Genomic DNA, 23,616 nt, shown 5'->3' with positions numbered 1-23,616 from the left:
ACGCTCAAGTGCAATGTTATCCACGAACTGTTTTTAAAGCGCCGAATCTCTGTGTGTCTATTTGACCATAGTTTCCGTGTGCCATTCGCCTGATAGATTCATAAACTATCTAGTCGTAATTAGAGCATAAGGAAAACGTTTCTATACAACTATATGATATTTAAATTATCATCGGTGTGAAAAACAACTGCGTCTGAGGATGGATCAAAGTACATCATGTCCGTCGATTTGTTGTGATATGAAATACTGTAACCCGGGATGGTATATTGAACAGTGAGAAGCTATAGCAGATATAAACAAATATGACATATTTACTAGCTATAATATTTTGCATTACAGCAATATAAAAAATGTATTTTGGAAACCTTCACTATTTCATTCGTTATTCTTTAATTTGTCAATACATTTCAACAGTATTGTCATTGAGTTTAAACCTACATGGATATGCAGGTCAATGTGCATTTCATTTCGGAATTTATTTTTTATTTTTTTTTTTTTTTTTTTTGTAGGGAACAGTAAACCACATGTACAGTAACCCGCATCTCCCGTCTGTCAACATAGATCGCAGTATTATATCAAATATCATGTAAAAACCTCCCGGGTCGTTGTTTACTTCCTGATAATTCTGTTATAACTACTATCCTTTTCCAGTTCATCGAATATCATACTTAATTAAAAGGTTTAGGGTTGGGACCCTCTGACAATTTGTGTTAAAATGTCAGTCACCATATATGTATAATGTCCATGAAGCAAGGAATAAATTTACATATTTATCGTTTGGGTTACGTGCCAATTAACTGCCTAACTGCACTGCCATCAGTACTATCAATCATAGTGAAACTAAACCGAATCTTCATGTGTACAATTGACCAAAACGCAAATATTGCAATAAAGATTATTACAATTCGTTATATTTTTACCAGTGAAATATCGGAAATTATTCATTCTGTAAAAGTGATAATTTTCTCTAGTACCCGATTTGACCAATCAGAACACTGCTTATAAGCAACAATGGGGAAAATTAACGTTATGTGACGTCATTATGCTTAAAACATAACGTCACGATTTGGCGTACATTTGTGAGCCGTTGACAGGGGACCGCAATGAATTATAGGAGAGATTGAAATACCTCAGTATATTTTGCTCTAAAATGTAATGAACAGAATATCTAACAGTATCTTACTGAAGACACTGTGAGATATCATCTATGTACTGCATATCACACAAAAAGCTACAACGAGGTAACTCTCATAAAACGGCACAATATACACTAACGATATACTTCAGCATATACCTACATGTTTTCCAGTATACTGACTTCAACTATATACATGTATATAAAGAGATATCCCTAGTGTTTCATGAATATCAGTTATATTCAATCGAGTGTTCGACTCCCATCAGCTGCACATACTGACAGATTGAAAGGAAGGGAAGTAACTCTTATATATCACAATGATTTCATCGCTGAAATATCCAGTTGATGACCTCTTTCTCACCTTCACTAACGCAATTTTGAATCTGCAGCTCTATCTGTTTGCGTCTTATTATCATTATTTGTCCGCTGAATAATGTAGTTCCACGTATAGGACACATATCTCAAAGAACAGAAACATAAACTGGACACATACAACACGTGTGTAGCTCCAATAATGAAATGCAACTATTCTACTGTTAATAAATTATAATTTTGACCACTGAACAATTATTGAAAAGGGTGCACATATTAATATCATCGTCAACACGGCTGTGGCCAAGTACTCGAAATGTATGATTGTGAATTGTAGACATATCTAAGCCTATTGAAGTCATATGCGGACGGACACTGAAGAAAAACACCAACAAACAAATCTTAATTGCAACAATCAAGGTCTGTGTGTTGTATTCAATCATTTTTATTGCCAGGAAATAGCTTTATGAGTGATTGTAATAGACATTTCCGATTTTCAGGTAGATGGATCACGTTCAGCGTACTAGTACGCGACATACAGTTCATTTGGGAGTCGTCTCAAAGTCGTATGAACACCTTTTGTGACAATATGAGTTAAGCATACGCAAAAGGACTACATTGTCATGAGTATAGTAAGCAAACACTAGTAGGTTAGGTTATTACATGACGTTTTAGTAACAAAGGATTTATTACACCTGAGCAAAACGAGGGAGTTATAAATCCCGAGTGACGAGAAATCATGCACTAAGCTATATCACTGTATACTTCCCACCTTGAACTTATTAGTGTAAGTAAATAGTACTTACCTTCAGGTGAATTGATTTATATTGAGTATTAGCAATACATATATATCCACAATGCACACTGGTGTCTTCACGGATAAGGATGAGGATTTGGGCAATTTTGTTTCGAAACTATCGCAATGTTATGCAAACATCATGAATTTAAGTACACAAAATAAACACCCAAAACACAGTCTGTCATTATTCATCCTAGTGGACACGAGGATATTTTCATATGGAGTGAATTTCTGGCTTTTGTTATATTTCAACATAAAATAAAGCGAGAAGTTTGGGAAATTCTGCGATATGAAACTTTCGCATTACTATCAAGAAACGATGCAATACAGAAAGGTAAAAGATGTTTGTTGAACAATTTGTATACATAAAGTATTATCAATCCCGAAGGAATTATAATAGTTTCCATCTGTATCTTTCAAGAAATGGTATATTTCGATGTGAAGTTATATAAGAAGCGGTTTAAACGAAATCATTTTATCGTAACTTTAGATGCGTATTTGAAGGTAATCCTTTCATCGGTATTGACTTTATCAGTAATTAATTAATTAATTGATAGTTATTGACTATTATTTCAAATATTCTTCTTTTTTATATTTATTTCCTTTCTTTTTCTATTTATTTTTCATATTGTTTTTGTGTCTTTTTTTATTTTAAATTGATCCTTCCACTGAATTGACTTATTATTGATTATCTCTCCTTTCTTACATCATTTCTAATCACAGTTCATTGCACAGAAACACCCATTTCATGCCCATGCAATCATGATTGGCAATGAAAGGGGATTATGTGTGCAGTGGAGTGTAGTAATAAGTGATTTATTGCCCACGCGTTTCCATTGTAAAAGGTGGGCAGTATACAGTAAGAAAATCACTGCTATAATCATTTGATACATGTTTCATGGGTATTGCATACCAGGGATCGCTTTTAATAAAGAAGCAAACACGACTCCAAGTCCGCAGTGCAACTAAGAGCGAAATAATAAAATATCCAAGAATATACAAAGTATCACACATATCCTGTAAGATTAATTATAAACTATGTCTTTATATAACATATGTTAATATATATAAATTATATAAACATTTGTAAATGTCCCGATGTCCTCCAACTGAAAAGGCGACGAACTAGCAACCCGAAACAACTATACACAACTGATGAAATGTATCATCCTTGGTGGCGTTAAAGTGTTCCTATGACACGGTATTTTATATTTTTATATTTTATAAAAAAAAGTGCATGATAATGAATACGAAAAAAATGTTTAAGACGACCCTCAATTCAGTTGTAGTTCGAGTACGAGTCCGTTAATCTACTTGAACAAGGGATTTCTTATTCATTTATTTTTTTAAATTGTTTATGAAGAAAGCATATCCTCATTGGATTGATTTTAGCGTTTAACATTTCAAAAAAACTGTTACTTTAATAAAGGGCGTGAAAGTTATAAACATCTTTATTTAAAGATCATTGAAATGGACAAAAATAGTTATAAATATCCGTATTTATAGCGAAGTGGAGAGAAACGTTAAAGAGTTATAAATGAGCAAAGCGCATGACCGATTGTTATTAAGCATACCTCCGTTTGTGTTGTGATTTCATCTTATGTTTAATCATTCATTATTATAATATCCTTAAAGATCCCCTTGTGATAAACTTTTCCATTATATTATCGACATATTAATTTAATTCATTTCATATACAGACCACCTGGCGCATGTTAGATTACCGATGTCGATTCATTCCTTAATAGATAATGATCCATGTATATACATATACAAACGTAATATGCATGCTAGATGACGACACGGTGTAAAATTATCCATTACCAGTATAGACATTGTTTTCCACCCATATAGCCATGTATTACATTTCAACAGAACATTTATTGCATATACTTTATATAGAATAATGCAGTACATTGCATGTAATAGTTTGAGGCAGCTGAAACAGTTTTAAATGTTGTACAACTGTACTTTGATGGCTTTACTTCATTGTGCATTTTGCTTTGTCAGGACTGGAAGGACGAGGGCGCTCTTCCATAGGACCATGCACTTACAATCGTTCAGGTATTGAAAGACTTATGTGGTATAGCCGTGTGTCATGCTTTTTAAAGTTTATGTACGTGACTGTCTTATCAGCCATTTGTTGACTGGCGTCAGTTGTACACACCAGTTTATACGGCCAGGATAACTCTCTTTCGGAATTTCTAACCAGTGCTTCTAATTACCGTCTATATCTAAACAATTGCAATACATTTACATCAATAATCTCTTAAAACGCTTCAATATCAATTCGCATTTATGTCGTTTACCGGTACTAGCAACATGTAGTCATATATGTTTAATTGTTTTCATATTTTCTTTTGTTTTGCTTGGTATTTTTACAATATACTTGTTCGCATTTTCTATCAATAAAGCAGTAAATCTTATAATTACTCGTACAAAGAGGCTCATCATTCATGCCAGTTTTTTTTTTTTTTTTTTTTTAAATACGGATATTCAAAAATCTTCAAATAGAGGAGAACCATTTTCGGTACCAAGCTGACGAACTTCTTTTTCCGCGTACATTTTATTATTTGTATTATTTACCTTTATAGTTTCCTACCTAAATAGCATTTTGCTTTTATTCCAATATTGCTGTTTTAATCTATTTTTGTTTGCTCCTGTGTATGACATCATTTCTACAAATCCTGATAGAGTCTATCTGAACAATCTGTTATCTCGAGATATCATGCTTACAGGATAATCAAACATTGTAGTTCGAAAAAAGTAAAGCCAAATTGGGATCAGTGCCGAAAACAGAAAAGGTAAGTAGATTCCTTTGTAAAATGCATTTAATGCTTTAAATAAAACTAGAGTTGTGATGATAAAATGTTGTTACCAAACTACAAATCAGACTTAATAACTCGAGATAAGAGAGGAGACCGTATAAACTGGTGGACAGCTGATTTCCGGAAGCGGAAACATGTCACGTGAGTAGATTGTGCATGGCTTCCGGTTGCTCATCCTCACATTGGAAATTTACACTTACTAACAATGATTAACATTCTTGTTTATCAACAGAGAAAAACACAAGATCTAAGTAATTTATACCAATTTAGCATATAATAACGATTATCTTAATATTTATTTTATGGTTTTTTACTTCATTTTATTTTATTTTTATTTGTTAAAAACTAAATTATTACCTGAATGCATTTTAATGAAAAAAAATATGTTGTACAATTTATAGTTCAGATAGCTTAGACAAAGAGGGTGGTTATAATTTGGAGATATATACACGTTTGTTTCTTACAGTTAAGATCATAATCTTTTGTCTAAACAATACGATAATAAATCTTCAAAAGCATAAAATAAGTGTTAGTTTATGTTTTTATTCTTTACTTTACAATAAAAAATGTAAAGTGCAATATGTGCATTTTCGTGGAAATGTGGATGAGGAGCAACCGCATTGTAGATATAGACTAGCTTTGGGAATCATCATATCGTAAAAAAACGAAAGATGATAAATCTTTCATAATTCGAATTTCTGAAGTAGACTTTCCATTGGTTGGTGAGAAGTCTACGATGGATTTCGGGGATGTCAGGCTGTAAGTGCATGTGTGTATGGAGGACGCAATGTTCACTGTTTGTGTACTGAACTACTAACACACTGACTAACACCTTTTTTACTCTTTATATATGTCAATAATTAACATTAATTAAGTCTCAATTTGACCGCAGAGCTTTCTACTTGTCTCTCTCGGACATCGGGTTAGTATCGTTTTTAGATTGCAACTTTAGATGATGATGATGGTGATGATGGAACGGTAGCTGAAACATATACTTTTTAATCCAACGACACTCTTTGATATTTGAATTTAGCAGCATCAAGAGCAAGACACTGCGATGTGCTTGATTTGCATATGTTTCCATATATTCTTGTTCATTGAAACAAAATCAATAATGTTACAGTTATATCGATTATGATTCTTTAACACTAACACATCTATATTTTGATAATAAAATAATGGTGAAAGCTCTGTGTGTCAGGGTGATACACTATATCTGATATATTAATATTTTGTATTGATACGTATGAACGATAAAGTATATTTGAATATACATATACTTATGAAATTTGATGTAATTGACAATGAATTTGTATTCAATTAACCTTCTGGTCCTGAGAATGTCTCTTTACATGTTTTACTTTTAGTGGCTGCATGATATAATACATTTCCGTCAGCTTGTATATACAAATATTTATGCGCATACATCAATTATCAAGTGGCTTGGAGTGGTATGATCTATCGAGAGCCCTGAACAGGTTGAAGTTTGAAATGTTTCTTTGTTAGGCCTCAGATTTTAAATAATTTCTGACAACACTCTAGATTTATCAAAATTGCTGTTTTGAAAAAATATACTGCAACACGACTCCCTTATTGCCTTATCATCAGATTTAGATGTTATATTATGGATGTTATATTATATAAACAAAAGAACAAAATCGAAAAAAAAAAATATATATATCAAAATATCAATGTTTGATGTATTAATTTCGAATTTAGATAATGGTTTAACTTTTAATGTTGTTTTTGCAATCGTAAACACATGACAACATGATCACTGATACCAATTAACTACTCCCTATAGCACCCATTGTTTTTATAACGAAAAAAAGTATCTGAAGGATTGAAATTATTTAAAAACTATTTAATGAGCCAACGAAATATAACATGGGTATCTCTTTATGTTATACATAATTTTCTAATAATTAAGAAAAAAAGAAATCGGTAGCAAAGTGTTATATGTATTCGTAAAATTATATTTCTTTAAAGATAAACACTAACATGCATTTTGACGCAAAACCCGGCTAATTTAGCGCATGGAAATTGGATTTCGAATATTCTGGTTTTAATTCTTGAAGATATGTTTATATATGTCTCTAGTGAATAATATGTTGTATGCTATACTGGCTCAGAATCGCATTTTTAATGATAAATTCAATTGATTTAAACAAAGAAAAATAAAATTAATATATCACACTAGATTTTATATATTCAAAATTATTTATGCTTACTTCATATCGTGCACCTTTCTTATTTATTCAAATTCAAATATTATTAACTAAAAAGATGCGACTTCATTCAGTGTTAGATTTGATATTGTCGAATCAAACATAACGTACAAGTATACGGGTACGTCTAAACTTACTTCCTTCCATAAAAACGACAAAACGAAAATGCCTTCTAAATATGTCTGGACACCTGAATATTACGCTGTAAAATATATCATTTTTATCTTTTGGTAGTTCAATGAGTACAACAAGTATCAACATACTTAAGTCGCTTACAGAAACCGTATGTCTTTTTTTTATATAATGCGCCTGACTATAATTAACATTGACTATAACGACAATATTACAATAACGATTAGTTCATGTTGTTCAAATCATGCCTTTTATGCTGGTCGTGTTTGCAATGCTATGTGGAATGAGTGGTATCGTGAAAAGTGAACCTATTTAACTCGTGTCACCTGTCTTGTTTACAGCCATAGTGATACCTATGCAAACACCCTCACCAGCAGTCATTGGCCACAATTGGTCGGTAGGACGTGATGGTACTATATTTCTAATTTTCAGAGATTCCTCCGCTCCACCGGTTTGCTTCTTCTTCCCAGATAGTTAGCAGCTGGGATATTAACACTATCACATTCTCTTAGCTCAGCTGCAAAACTAGAAACTAATGATCTCTTTGTGTGTTCCATCATACTAACGTACCATGTTGATTAATCATATCCCCGAGAGATAACACATCCCTTTATCCTCATCAATGACCTTCACTAGACCTTGGACCTCATATTTGTTTTTCACGTGCACTGTTTTCAATTCACATGTTTCTTATCTGGTGGCTGCTTTCTTTGCAAGAGTCATTTCGCACTCAGTCTAACTCACCCGATTGGTATGGAAATACATGTATCTTTTGTAGTTAAAGTGCAATAAAAAACATCTCAACACGGCAACCTTTTGCAAGCATGATTGTTGTTGTTTAATACCCAACCTTACAAACTTAAAAAAAATATTTTCATTCTTGTAGTTGTACACACACACACACAAACACACGATGTCTTTGTCTTTTGAAAGTATTTATTATAATTTTATTCAGCAATAAATAAATCTTTCAGATATTGAAATATTGCAGTATTCTATCCAAAACGAAATTTTTTTTTTTTTATGATAATAGATATTACAAAATCAATTTTAAAGCCTTGTTCATTATGATTTGCCAAAGTTTGAGGATGTGGTTATTGTAAGAACATATGAAGTAGAAAACACCACTATATTGGTTCACAGAAGATAATCTCGACAGAAATTTTAGTTGTTTTCCTACGTATGAAATAAAATGCATTGTTTTTATTGTGACATGTAAATAAATATAGTTAAAATATAATACAAGTAAGCAGAAGCTAAAGACAGATGTTTTGTTCCTCTATTTTCCAGGCACAATATAGCTTACTTGCAAAGTGAAACCAACTTTCCCCTCCATTCCTGCTTTGTGTGTTACCCAGGCGTTCTTTTTTATATCGCCAGTATTTTAGTTTCTTTTTTTTCGCATTGAAATTGTCCGTTGTTTAATGAATAAAATTATATTCTTTGCATTCGTTAATTGTTTTTAATCTAACTTTGTGTCCAATGATTCAGTTCCTGTTTTGGAAATAAGATATTTGGTATCACATTTTTTTTAAAGTAGTTATGAAATATATTTTTGTTGTTGGAGTCATTTATATGTGTTTAATTGATTCATGATTATAATTGTGTTTACAAGATGGCTATACATATGTAAAGTTATGTGTGTCATTTAAGAATGTTTCAATCTCTTTGAGAGGAAGCCTTAAGTCTGCTGATAAGCACAAATCGTTGATGCGTAAGTATGACGTCATCAATAAAACTTATTGAAAATTTACTGAGATACCTAATAAAAACGAAGCTGTTGATATAGGACTTATATACAGTATAATACTGATACAGTAGAAAATATGACAATAAATCTATTGAAAATATCCGAAATATAATCACGCATTAGATAGATTCTTGGAGATGATGAAAATGCACCGACAGTTTTATGATAAGAATTTACTCATTTTGAAATAGTTTTGACCAAATGTTATCTTCTACATAAATACACATGGGGAATACAGAATTGATGAGGTACTTCCATCAGTTTGACTGGAGCATATTGATAAGTATGTAAATATTTACGTCGTTGGTGGTAGTAGTATGCGTATGGAGCTGAAGTCATATGTGCTGATATGTACGTCTGTTGTGTATTGTGATGTTTCTGTTAGTCACTCGTGGAACGGAATGTATTTGTAAGTGTAGTTGTGTAAATTATAGAGAAATGTTGTACGCTGACAGGGAAAATAAAGCGACATTGAACTAATTCACAAAGACTAATTCGACTGTTCGCGACCTTTGCACTTTTGTAACGGGTTACTGTGGATATCATCTTGCGAAGCAACACGGTCATATATCAACATTTTATATATCATGTACATACTAACTTTTGCCTTGCGTTTGTACAATATATATTCATATAACAATTATCTATATTTATATGCTACTCTATATATACATATATATCGGTATATCATCTCTATTTGTATATATTTAACTGCTTCTTGTATAATTATAATCAGTGTTTTGTTCAATATAACCATGTAAAGTATACTTTTCATATTTGAATGCAATTATTAATTCAGTTCAATCTAATATGTGCATTTTACTGCTTAGAGTCTCTTAATGTGTTTCGCATTATTTGTTCTATTTAATGGATTTTATGTTGCCTACAAATACAGTCTAGAGATATTTATACGTAACTTAATATAACTTTGTTTTGTTTATAGGTGTGGGTATGAATGGCGAGATCCTGATAATTTACAACGTCTCGCGATACTGCGACGGTATCTACGAGTGTATGGCCTTCAATGATGTCTCGCCAGCTGTCAACAGAGAAATCCCAGTAGAGGTTGAATGTCAGTATTTTTTAACACTATTAGTAGGCTTATGATCAACATATACACTATTACGAGAATTATGTCATTTGGATTTATATGGGGATGGTTCTATGTCATTCTCTATTATTTTAGACTTGGTTTATTTCATGATATTGTAAATAAGTAATATGGATTAACTTAAAAGAAAATAGTATGTTATTCACAATAAAAATAACATTAAGCATTTTCGCCCTTTATTAAACTATTAACTAATATAAGTGTGAAAAATGTGGAAAATCGCGAGAGAAAATTCAGAAAACCAATACTGACCAAACATTGTTTGGATACTGCAGGCTATTGTAAAAATGTTAATGTTGAACGCATCCGTATACATTTCTACGTTGAAATGTGAATAAATACATATACCTCTATGTAAGTTAATGTTCCTGCAAAATAAATATATAAATTTATAGACTATATACTTTACACCACCTTAGATGTTTTCGAATTATTTAAAATAGGCCTTCGGCGAATTAATTATCGACCGAGGGGATCATTTACAAAAAACTTAACGATATTGTTCGTTGCTTATCTATTAAACTTGTGTTAGTGGTCCATGTTCTGTGTCTGTATGTGCTCGTTTGTAGTTTAATTGATAAAGGGGCAGATTGCCTCGAAAATTCGACAATTTACTTGTATGTTCTCTCGTTTTTACTACGTGACCAATTATACATATGTATAAAAAAATGTTGAAGGGAAAAGATATAATGCAAGTAATGTATATAAAAAAATAGCAATTGACAATCCAAGGCGTTACATTTTGCACAGTGAACCCGGTTGTGCAAAATGTAACGCCTTGGATTGTCAATTACTATTTTTTTTATTTACATATGCATACATTGTCATAAGAGAAAAATAAAACATAACCAAGATTTACCGTTACATAAATCTCTATTTTGTTTTAAAATTATTTTTCTTACATTGATCCTTCGCAAAGCCTTTACTTCACTTTTATTATATCTATATAACCATATATAATATGGTAATTATATACTTCTTGAAGGATACCTAGCTAAAATTAGTGTTCGAAAGTAAAGGTGGTCCGATGGCCCGAGGCTATAGAAAGCCTGGCCGGTCTATGTAAAATTTCTAAATGTTGGCCCGAATGGCTATGAAAAGTTTGAGTCCTGACATACATTTCAATTCATGTAAACAACATTCCTATATTTTCTGACAAACAATCATATGAAATCAGAGTTTACAATCAAGTCGTTTTTACTGAGAATAGCGCGTTATTGGCTTCAAACATTTAAGTGAGTATGAACTTGATGATGCAAGCTTTTGCGCGATGCAGTTATGCTACTTTAAACAATATATGTTTACAAAATAGGTCTATCGAAAATTGACTTGGGCTAAGGGATTTAAATTTTCTGTAGACCAATTGTCTAAGGAATTTTCATACATACTTTCAAACACTGCTAAATAAGGTTTGGGCATTTTGTTCTCTCTCTCTCTTTCTTCTTTATTTCAAACTTGAAGCTGATGTCTTATCTTTGGCAGTAATGTTTAACTAATAGGTAGTTGTAATGTCTTTCAGCTACTATAACGGCAAGTGACCTCGTGACTAGCGCAGTCCTATAATTATGTTACCATGAGCGTGTAACAACAGGCGGGAAGCTAGCAATATTGGCTCTGGCTTACTATAGATCTTATTCGCGCCCAACATAATGAAATTCGACACCTTTTACAACCCAAACGAGTATTCTGTCATTTCTTAAATTCCAAATAATACATTTCTTCATTTGGAAGAACTAATGAGACGGGAGGTTTTCTCTGAGGAGACCCGCGAATGTTGGTTGTGGTATAAGGTGATTAATTCCGCAGTAGGTCGAATCCTTCCTCACCATGGATCTTCAGACATGACAAACTTGCGTTCAGCAAGTGGAAAACAGACGGTCAAAATTGTTATTGATGTCCAAATATACCGACTATGGTTAATACTAGGTATAAATTGTTCCTAACGGAAATTGCTCAGACTCGTGGTGTGAAAGTATATAGATGGACTTGCATATAAATATGATGTACTTACATATATATATATATATAAGTTTAGGGCAAGAATATAAATCAGTGTACACGGATTAATTTTTCAGTCAGATTGCAATTGGGAACATACTCTTTATGTAATCATATATTTGTTCGTAATATATTATAGATTCGCCGATATGATTTTAATTTCTTTCTTCGGGACAAAATATTGTAGAAATACTACTATCCGTTATACTTAAGTTTTTAAAAGTTATAATATCAGTTGATATCTATACATACTTTCTTATTTAAAAGAAGAAGAGTTGAGTACCAGTAATGCTGAAACATTTGAATGGTTTTGACAAATTTTGTTATATATGACTGACTCAAAGTAAAAAAAATCAAGACAAAGTGAATTACACATAGTCACTTTCAGTGTTTAATTGGTTATAAAATAAACCAATTGTTTACCTTTAATGAGGTTAAAACAATGATTCATTTACCCTATAAATCGCCAAGGCCATCGACACTGCATTGTTTGTAATATTAGAATAAATGAAAGGTTATTGGTGGTTTCCTTTTATCTGTAGTTGCACCTGAAATAGAGCTTCCAAACAAACGGATAGGACAGGAACCAGGACGAGAGACGATGCTGGAATGTATAATCACGGCTTTCCCACAAGCTCTTAGCGTGTGGAAGAGACACGGGAAGGAAATAAAGGACACTCACAAACACAGGCTAGAGGTGTACAACGAGGGCGATCATCGCATCACACTCAGTCTCAGAATCATGGACATTACCACGTCTGATTACGGAAACTACTCGTGTTTTGCTTCCAATAAATTAGGACACGATATGGAAAATATGTATATGTATGGTAGGTCTAAACAGTCGTATATAACCACATAGCACATTTTATATGGAGGTTTGTACAGCCATAAACATCATTTTGCTTAAAATGGTAGAAATGAACCGCCCTATATAGCATATAGAACGTTTGTTTGATTATCGTATATCTGAAGGTCGAAGATCAATGTAATGTGACACACACAAATATGTGTAGTAGGTCAGATAATTTCAGTAGCTTTGTAATTGAAGTTTGCAATGAACAGCAGCTGTGTTCGTTTTTCAATATTGCTATCGTCTTGTACTAAAACACAAGTACCAGTTAATCTCAGTGAGAAGATGTAATATCCATGAGACTGTACACGATTATATATTCATGTATATCTTTTAACATTCCAGATCACAGAAAGGCTCAAGTAACAACAACTCGCTATCCTAAAACGACACCACGAATGGTCACAACCAGAGGGTCTTACGACTACAAACCCGGCCACAACAATGGCGGCACGGTCATAGATACACAGGAACCTAACCCATCCCGAGCAGCTGGTAATGATAAAGACACTATACTAGCCGACAGCCCATGGAATAGTGGAATAACATGTACAGGCAGTCTAATAGTTATTTGTACGTGGAACAATCAACGTTAAATAACTTATAGGATATGCATTAGTATAGCATGGCTGTCAGAATTTCTTTTGGTGAAGGTGAATTGATCAAATCATGTGTTCTTTCACTGCTTTGTGGTTATGGTCGACAGGCTAGGGTCTGGATCAAAATGAAATAGACAGCATGCTATATGTTACTATCACTTCGACTTGATAGAGTAGTAATTTTCATACATTTATGTATTCATGGATACGGGAATATATCAACTTATTTGCATATGATGTTTCATTTTACAAAACAAAATGTACTTTTTGAATGTTTGGGTGGTCTGGTGAGGAAGTAAAAAAAAATGTTCACTCTTCCGCCATAGCGGCATTGGTTCGATTCCGGATTAGACGTAAAAGCGTAAACGATTATCTCCGGGTACGCTATGTCTACTATTTGAATTATCGAACGATTCGACACTATTAAAATGCGCGCTTGCTGTCTTGGTCGCAAAAGTTGTGCGAAACAAGTGAATAAAAACACGTTTAAATTAATGCGTATCAATGTGTGTTCCTGTTATACTGAAATGTAAACTGGAAGGGCTAGGATAGCAGCGTGAGGTATTGCCAAATTTTCATGAAAGTAATTTATGTTTTTCTGTTATATAACGGAACTATTTGGGTCTATTAATGATGAAACATTACCTATTACTTTGCGCCAGTCATTGATGAAATATTCATATGCTTGCATTTCATTCATGACATATTATTTGAATTCTGCGGTTCTCATTGTGAACACATGTTCTTTATATAACGCCCAACTTCCATCAAATTATCTAGACGATGATCCCACATAAATTAAAATATACGTATTAATTCAAACCCCTTTGATACCGATTTGAACCACCTGTTAATGAATGAGGTATCACATTTGATGTGTGCACAGTAATTATTCAGACAAGTGTTAACATGTATTGGTTCACTTGCAATCATGTGTGTGCGCTCAATCCACGCGACCTCCCGATACCAGCGACTTAATAGGAATGTTGCATGGGTCTTCTTTATTCATACCCCTTTTATAAATTTATATAACCAGTTCAAAAATGCTAAAGAAAATGCTAAGAAATATGAGTGTCTAGTTATATTTAAAGATAAAGATATCAATAATATGATAATTCATTTTACGTTGTTATGGATAATATTGATATTGTTTTTATAGACCATGCCGGACATGTATTAACAAGTCATGTGTATCTATTCGATATACTTATTACAAAATATTAAAGTGCTGACATAACATTAATAAGACTGTTGGTTTATAAGCCATTATTTTTCGTTGATGGCGAAAATTAAGCTCGAAAGTAAAATATACTGCATTCATTTTGAGCTAATTTGTTGTCGCATTCTTGTTTCAGGCGAAGGACCACAACAAGGTAGATCGATGGGGAATCGCGCCGTAAAGTCCATCGAGTATTCATCCTTCCCTGTGCTTCTGTGTTGTACAATACTATTGAACAGAATTGTGAGAACATCTTAGCAGGATGCCCCCGAAATAAATTGATTAAAACCTCATAAAACCAGAAGACTCTCACTACTTGCGATGTTCAAACGGATGTATCTACTGCATCGATGAACACGATATCAACCTATGATTTCCTCGATAGATAACACTTTATGGAAATAGTAGATACATACTGGCTTGAGGAAGCAGATTATAACCTTCCATATATATCAAGAGACTATAGCAGGAAATCTGTGAAATAGACACTTTAACATACACATGACACAGGTCAGGTTTGAGAATTATGGCTGTATGTTTAATATATAAAACGACACCTGATCAAGAGTACGGTATGTATCTAATGTTTAATATATAAAACGACACCTGATCAAGAGTACGGTATGTATCTACAATCTGGGAAATAAGAGAAAATAACTATGGTCGGATGTTATGATGGCCTGTGTCTTCTAAACCAAAATTATACAGGTATATCACTTTCAGTTTCGGCTTCATGCTCAATTATAACCAGAAATCAATTCATACTATAAACTACAGTGAGAAATAATGCGATGTATGCACAGAAGTGAAGCATGTATTATCGATATATGTAGTGTATGCCATAATCTATCGTGTTAATTAGTAACATATCTAGTAGGGAATTCTGATTATAAAACTTTAAAATGAACAATGATTCAGAAACCAGCATTTCTTAGGAACGATTGTTATGCAATTTCAAATCGATATGTAATTGAATAATTCAAATATCATTTTATATATCACTAAACAATCATTAAGTAGTGATAATCGTATACGATATTCGCTTATTAATAAATACATCTGTTTATTTCTTTTTATTCGTCCGTCCTCTCTGACACATTTGGTGGAAAGAAGATATATCAGTATTTGGTAACCCTGGTAAAGGGTGAAATACAAATTGATCAATATCGATAGCTTAAATAAAAACATGATTTAAAAACTAGTGTTTGATTGCATCGTCAGCATTGACACGATAAACTGGTATTCGATAATATCACTAAATATGTCCTAGCTCATATATGCTATTAACTGATAGACGGAAATATCTCTTAGAAATAACGATTTAAGTTAGAATATACTAATATTGTATAGCTCTTAAAACGATTAATAGAACTGTTTTGAATTCGATAGTGTTAAAGACGGATTTTATTTTCCCGATAGTATGTTTACATAGTAACATGGAGATTGATGTAGTATTATAGAATATGACAATTCACCTAGAAACAGCTAGAAAGTAGTACCAGATAAGTAAGGTGTGAATGGTTAAACACATATAGGTACAAGCTAGTGATATCATGGTGAATTATAAATCTGAATGTATTCACTCGATCAAAAGTTGTAACATTAACATAACAGTAAAAATTATGTGTTTTCATTTAAAAACACAGATAATTGTATTATCCTTACTTTGGTAGAGTTGGGAGTTAAGACGGTATTAGCTATTTCGAATTTCATATTTTGTATATTGGTATGAATGCTTAGAATGAAATGACGTGTGTTGAAAGTGTTTGTACGGATGAATCAAAAGTCTTATGAAGTAATGTCCAAACGCTTCCAGTGTATCTAAACAGGCATTTATCATCATACTGTAACATAATTTCACCGCAATATGGAATATTACAAGTATTCATTTAGGATCATTTGTTCGTATTTACTTGTTGTGTATCGTGTATTTATTTTTGTTGAGCTTCCTTGTCAAGCACAGACCAACTGAATGCTTTTATTATTTCGTTATTTTCTCGCAATAGATAATGACATCAATCATGTAGTGAAAATGTGGAGAGACATAAAACTATCATCGGTTTATCACAGTCTAATCAGTATTTAAAACATTTACATCTGATTTCATATACGTGTACACAATTCAGTATGCTATTAAACTATCGTAGATGATTGCTTTCCAAAGAGCTCTAATGCTTTTGTAAATTACAAGAACAGCTCTGTACTGTTTGAATGATCCATAAAACGTTATTACTATTATATACAATGTTCATTAATTGCGTTTAAACTCATCATACTTACATCGCAATGTATATTTAGTGTGAGTGTGTTCACTTCAATATATCAGTGAACGTAACTACATGTAGCTATGAATGAGACGCATATTTGTTCAGAATAAGTGAAGAGAATATCAGCGGCATGATTTTTCATGGTGCAAAATCATCGATATTGATATTGTATCAGATGCTGTAAATATACATATTTTATAGGTGATTTCATTTTGGCGTTTTTCTCGCTGTACGTTTGGCGCTAGAATATGTCCGCAGATTCTAATGTCTATTTCTTAAGGACAAATATGAGTATGTACACCAGGTTTTTTTTGTTTTGTTTTGTTGGTTTTTTTTCGGAAAAAAATACATAGATGTTATTCTATTTAAAATGATGGTAGGCTAAACGTTGAATTCGCCGAAATATGTATATTTACAGTCACACGTGTTGTTAGAATGGTATACTTCTAAAACACTGTATGTTTAGTTACGATATAGTATTGGCCTATATGTACATTTAAAGTCACACTTGTTGTTTTAACTGTATACTTCCTAAAACACACTGTATGTTTGGCTACGTTACGGTATTGGCCTATTTGTACATTTTATTGATAAAAAGAAAACAACAGTTATGGTATAACAGAAGCAAGGTCATTGTATTCATGAAAGGCATAGCGTCTATTGTATGAAAATGATCGATACAAAAACTGTGTAATATCTGTATAATTAATACACATACGGTAGGAGAATAATACAATAACGTATGTGCAAACTGATTTCACTATCTACATTATTGGTATTATGATTGTGAAGAATAAATGAAATTGTCTTTGAAAAAAAAAATTATTGCGTGACATGTAACGGGTTAGGTGTGATCAAGGTTGGCATACGTCTTTAAACTGGTAACACTGTTTTTAAATGGCGGTATACACTATCTTACATATTCTTATGCAAAACGTATACTGTTGATTATGAGATGTATAACGTTGTAGAGTCATAAGAATTCCTGAACTGTAATCAAATGGTTTTCTGATTGATATCTGAGAATACCCCTACTTTATGTTGAAATTTGGTATAATATATCGTGATTGTCGTATCGCAAATACTTGGATATGTTCAGATTACGCGTGGCGGAAGTATAGCGACAGTAAATTGTACATTTGCTCTGTTAGTCGAGTATATCAGGCTATTTGTGGGCAGGTCTATCAAGTGAAACACAGAAGGTTGCTTCTGTGACGTCATCGTCACCTATTTGATCATTTATTCAACCAAATTGTGCTTTGGTTGTTCCTTGATATGATTTGAAACACTCTGATTATGATGCCTAATTATAATTTGTCATGGTTTATCTATAAGAAATTGAAAACGTTAATATACACAATGAACTGTATTGATGAGGCCTAAATACTGTCATTACTGCAGGTGTCACACAAATTCATCGTGGTGCGTTCGCGCGCAATTTTGAGTGTGCCTGTGAAACATTTAGGTATTGCAATCGGTCATATAATAAGTTAATTTCATACCAACCGCCAAAAAAATCATGATATCTATATCCTCATTTTGATTTATATAAGCCACAAGTAAATTGAGGAAGCGATAGTGTTAAGCCACGGGTACATTGCTTCGTTAAATATATGTCACCCTGTCATATGATGGATATATCATGAGATATTGGAGCTAGATGGTGCACTGACGCCATTAGATATACACTGTAGCTTTACCTGCTCAAGGTGCAAACAGAACATCTGAGGACGGTATAACATGGTCGAGCGAGTATAAGTTTGTAGAACAAAACAGGTAAAAATTCAAGCATTGTTTCGACAATTTCAAAGAATGTAAATTCAATTAAGCGATACTTACTTGTTCACAAAAAGTCAGGTTGATAGGAAAATTCGCCGAGATGTATAACAATTCAATGGTTATATAGGTGTTAGCTTTACAAAATAATTTGTTTAAGATAACGGGAACTTTCACTGATTCAAATCTAACGATTTTACTTAATAGCACTGTGTCACATGTGTGAATGGTGAATATACATATATTACATTCTGTTTCTGGATGATAGCGCACACCAAAGAATCACTGTAGATAACGATGTGACGTCACGCATGATGTCATACACTTAGTAAATACACTGTATTTTGTGGTCAATCATTTGCTGTGTTGAGTGAAGAAAACATATATGTACATTCCTTTGCATGTAACATTGACTGAAACATCTTTACTATTTCATAATAAAAAAATAACAATTAGCTGAGTTTGTGTTGTTGTATTAAGTATCTGGAATGAACAATAGCTACATCATGAAAGACATTTACAGCAACAGGCATATGTGTATTTCAATGTACAATATAGCATAACCTTACTATTATTGATGAGGAAATGATATTGCCTCTTTCAAGATCTTTAAACGTTAGAGATGCCACCAGGAAGACGTCGATTGTAACGCCTAGGGATACTACATCTGCACGCTACTTATTAAGATGTGGATGGATGATGTAGCTTACTGCATAAAACAGGGTACACATTTCTATATTCATCAAACAAGAGGCCACGGAAGGGATATTTGAAAGTAGTGATTTATCAAAAATCAATCAGTTTTTTTTAATTATTAAATACAACAATTTTTGTGTTTCCGTTGTAATTAAAACAAGATAATGTTTTGATAAAGTATTTACGCGCATTCATGATAATTTTACAATTCGGCTTTTCTTTCATACCAGCATGGAACTAAAAACAAATTCCTATCAATGCTTAATAGGATCGATATTATTATCTGTACTTGCATGGAGGTGTATTTACATTGGAGTAACTACATATTGCTTGGTGCGCGTACATATCGATGTAGGTCTAGAAAATCAGAAATGATAATAATAAAAAAAGTTCTTATATATTTATTTATTTATTTATTTGTGTTTTTTGGTTTTATTTAGTTCTTTTTTCTTTTATAGTAGAATTTATAAACATTTAAATTTATAATAATTGGATATTATAATGTGTTACTGCATGAGCATAGCGCAGTAGTGACGAGACTGGAAGTTGAAGTCTCGAGAGGTCACATGTCAATGCAATGCAATACTCTTCCACTACCCCGAACTCCATTCAGTGAGAGCCTCAATATTTTCAGTATCAGGTTTCAGCTCAACCTGGCTGACGTAGAAAATTCCGAAGGTATCGGCTGCAGCTCGATTCATGATGTCAATATGAAATGCAGACAACCTAATTCTTATTTCGCGTCTGTTTGGAACAAAGCCGTTTTTAAGTCTTTTTTATTTCCATTACTCAAGTGCTGGTGATTTTTAGACACGTTGTTCAGTTAACATTTATCTCTGGTAGTGTTGCCTAAACAAGGTAAAGTTAACCTCATCTAATGACAATGCAACGCAATTGTAAAAAAAAAACTGTAAAATATATCACGTAATTACATCAGAATTATACTTTGGCGTAAGGGGAGGTAACTCCTACACCTCACATACCAAATCAAGTATAAAAGAGTTACAATTAAAATATCACAAGGAATATTGATGAAGACCGCATACTGATGAGAACCACAATTACTTGATAGGATAGAATCCATTATTAACCTAGTAACCATGTAAATGTATGAAAATGGGATGGCCGTTGTTATACGACAGACCTTTGTCTGGTTTTTTTTTAACGATTTATTTCTAAAATATGCATTCGATTGTACGATTTAATTTTAATAAGTGACTATAACTATAGATTTCATGCTCATTGAAAGGCGATATCATCATATATATAATGAATTTGGTTTAATATATAGCAATGCCCGAGACTATACAGTGAACTGGTCTATAAATACACTTGAGATGTTTATACGTTACAAAATGTAAATTTTATTTCCCTCGGTTGATGGTTGTTACACGGAGCAAAACGAATGGTGTCACGTGGTTGTAAATTGCTTGCCCACAGATGGTTCTGTTTACGAGCTCTAGCATAGTCATTCTTGTAGGACTAACATAATTGTAATGTTATTATTTTGCACAGATTCAAGTATTTACTAAGCACAGTTATCTTTCGCAGTTTATGGAAAGTCCTGTATGGCATATCTTTTCAAAATATTACGCCTGGTGATATTTTTCAACAGTGTTGTTAACAATTATAGCCGCCTTAGGTATATACATTTTAAAACAAAAATGGTATTTCACAAACGACGCATATGCCTATCATTAGAGGAAACATCAACAAGAGTTCATATGTTTTGTATTGACTTCGATTCCGATTTTGCAATAGGTATTGCAAGGTATCTTTTTCGCGGTAGGTCGATATATATTTTGACTACACTTTATTTTTGTATTATTATTTTTAACCTCTAACAAATGATAAGGCACAAGTTAATTCGACTTATCTACGGCTTCTCCCAATATACATTTACACATAGAAGAGAATTGTTATAATGTACATTGACACATTAAAGAGGATTGTTATAATGTACATTGACACATAGAAGAGGATTGTTATAATGTACATTGACACATAGAAGAGTATTTGTTATAATGTACATTGACACTTAGAAGAGTATTTGTTATAATGTACATTGACACATAGAAGAGGATTGTTATAATGTACATTGACACATAGAAGAGTATTTGTTATAATGTACATTGACACATAGAAGAGGATTGTTATAATGTACATTGACATATAGAAGAAGATTGTTATAATGTACATTGACACATAGAAGAGGATTGTTATAATGTACATTGACACATAGAAGAGGACTGTTATAATGTACATTGACACATAGAAGAGGATTGTTATAATGTACATTGACACATAGAAGAGTATTTGTTATAATGTAAATTGACACTTAGAAGAGGATTGTTATAATGTACATTGACACATAGAAGAGGATTGTTATAATGTACATTGACACATAGAAGGGGATTGTTATAATGTACATTGACACATAGAAGAGGATTGTTATAATGTACATTGACACATAGAAGAGGATTGTTATAATGTACATTGACACATAGAAGAGGATTGTTATAATGTACATTGACACATAGAAGAGGATTGTTATAATGTACATTGACACATAGAAGAGCATTTGTTATAATGTACTTTGGCACATAGAAGAGGATTGTTATAATGTACATTGACACATAGAAGAGGATTGTTATAATGTACATTGACACATAGAAGAGGATTGCTATAATGTTCATTGACACATAGAAGAGTATTTGTTATAATGTACATTGACACATAGAAGAAGATTGTTATAATGTACATTGACACTTAGAAGAGGATTGTTATAATGTACATTGACACATAGAAGAGGATTGTTATAATGTACATTGACACATATAAGAGGATTGTTTTAATGTACATTGACACATAGAAGAGGATTGTTATAATGTACATTGACACATAGAAGAGGATTGTTATAATGTACATTGACACATAGAAGATAAGCCACGAGTAACTACATGTAGTATTTCTACAATAATAAACGAGCGTGAATATCAAAATCGGTTACTGGGTTTATTGAATGTTTGCACATAGCCAAATACATCTGAATAAAGGTACAATGTAAGATTGTTTCTAAGATGAATTCAACATTTAAAAAGTGAGTTTTTTTAATAAGGATATCCTTTTCAAGACGACATTCTTTAAAGTAATAAAAGACATTCTCAAAAATTAAATCTGACTTTAACAAGAATATAAAAAACCTAATGTAAGTAGTGAACGCACTACATCATTTAAGGCATTCCAATTTTTTCAGAGTATAAGGTGAAAAAGAAGAGCTGGTACGAGAGAGTCTATAGTGAGAAAACCTGTAGTTATTATTGTTTTGAAGAACATAGGGATTGTTTTCACCAGTGATAGAAAGAAGTACATTGTAGATGATTCAGAAAGTTTATAGTTAATTTGTTGTGCACCTGTATAGCAGCTGAAATCATATACATGTACGTTTTCTACGGCTACCAAGAGTTTCCAAGTCTGTGTTATAATACAAATAATCAATCCGGTCATATTATGTACATACATACATATATATATATATAGGGGATAGTAAGTTGTTTTGAGTGGCTATACTGGCGATTAGAACATGAAATTTGGTTTGAACTCGAGACCGATAGGTCGAGAGTTTAAACCAAATTTCATGTTCTAATCGCCAGTATAGCCACGAAAAACAACGTACTATCCCCATTCTAACACGTTTACTATCGCATATATTTAGAAACATTGTTTTACAGTGCTACAAGTACGCTGTGAAGTACTCTGTGACCTCCGTTAGTGACGTGTCATACTGTGGCGGATTGACCAATCAGAGAGAAGCTATCAAAGTCGGTCAATTGGCCACGCCCATACTGGCGAGAGCTCGGTCTGTATGTTAACGAAGCGGGGTATTTGGATTGTTGTGAAAGTCCTGTTT

At 32.6% G+C, this 23,616-nt stretch overlaps 1 protein-coding gene across 4 annotated transcripts in view; it reads left to right on the top strand.

The window, feature by feature from the left end:
* Nucleotides 1-15,544, top strand: part of LOC117334352 (limbic system-associated membrane protein-like) — a 116,003-nt gene extending 100,459 nt beyond the window's left edge. For 2 of the 4 annotated variants that reach the window (XM_033893911.1, XM_033893912.1), the window contains 5 exons: nucleotides 4,260-4,313; nucleotides 10,131-10,259; nucleotides 12,839-13,126; nucleotides 13,495-13,722; nucleotides 15,104-15,544. In XM_033893911.1, the coding sequence (XP_033749802.1) occupies nucleotides 4,260-4,313; nucleotides 10,131-10,259; nucleotides 12,839-13,126; nucleotides 13,495-13,722; nucleotides 15,104-15,225 (821 nt within the window). In that variant the 3' untranslated portion in view covers nucleotides 15,226-15,544. The remainder of the gene's footprint in view (nucleotides 1-4,259; nucleotides 4,314-10,130; nucleotides 10,260-12,838; nucleotides 13,127-13,494; nucleotides 13,723-15,103) is intronic. The other 2 variants (XM_033893914.1, XM_033893913.1) reach the window with 2 other exon arrangements.
* Nucleotides 15,545-23,616: the final 8,072 nt, after the last annotated feature.

Source organism: Pecten maximus, chromosome 9 (assembly GCF_902652985.1).
Source record: "Pecten maximus chromosome 9, xPecMax1.1, whole genome shotgun sequence".
Lineage (NCBI taxonomy): Eukaryota > Metazoa > Mollusca > Bivalvia > Pectinida > Pectinidae > Pecten > Pecten maximus.
Note: the sequence above shows the minus strand (reverse complement) of the source record. Positions and strands in the feature narration are given on the sequence as shown.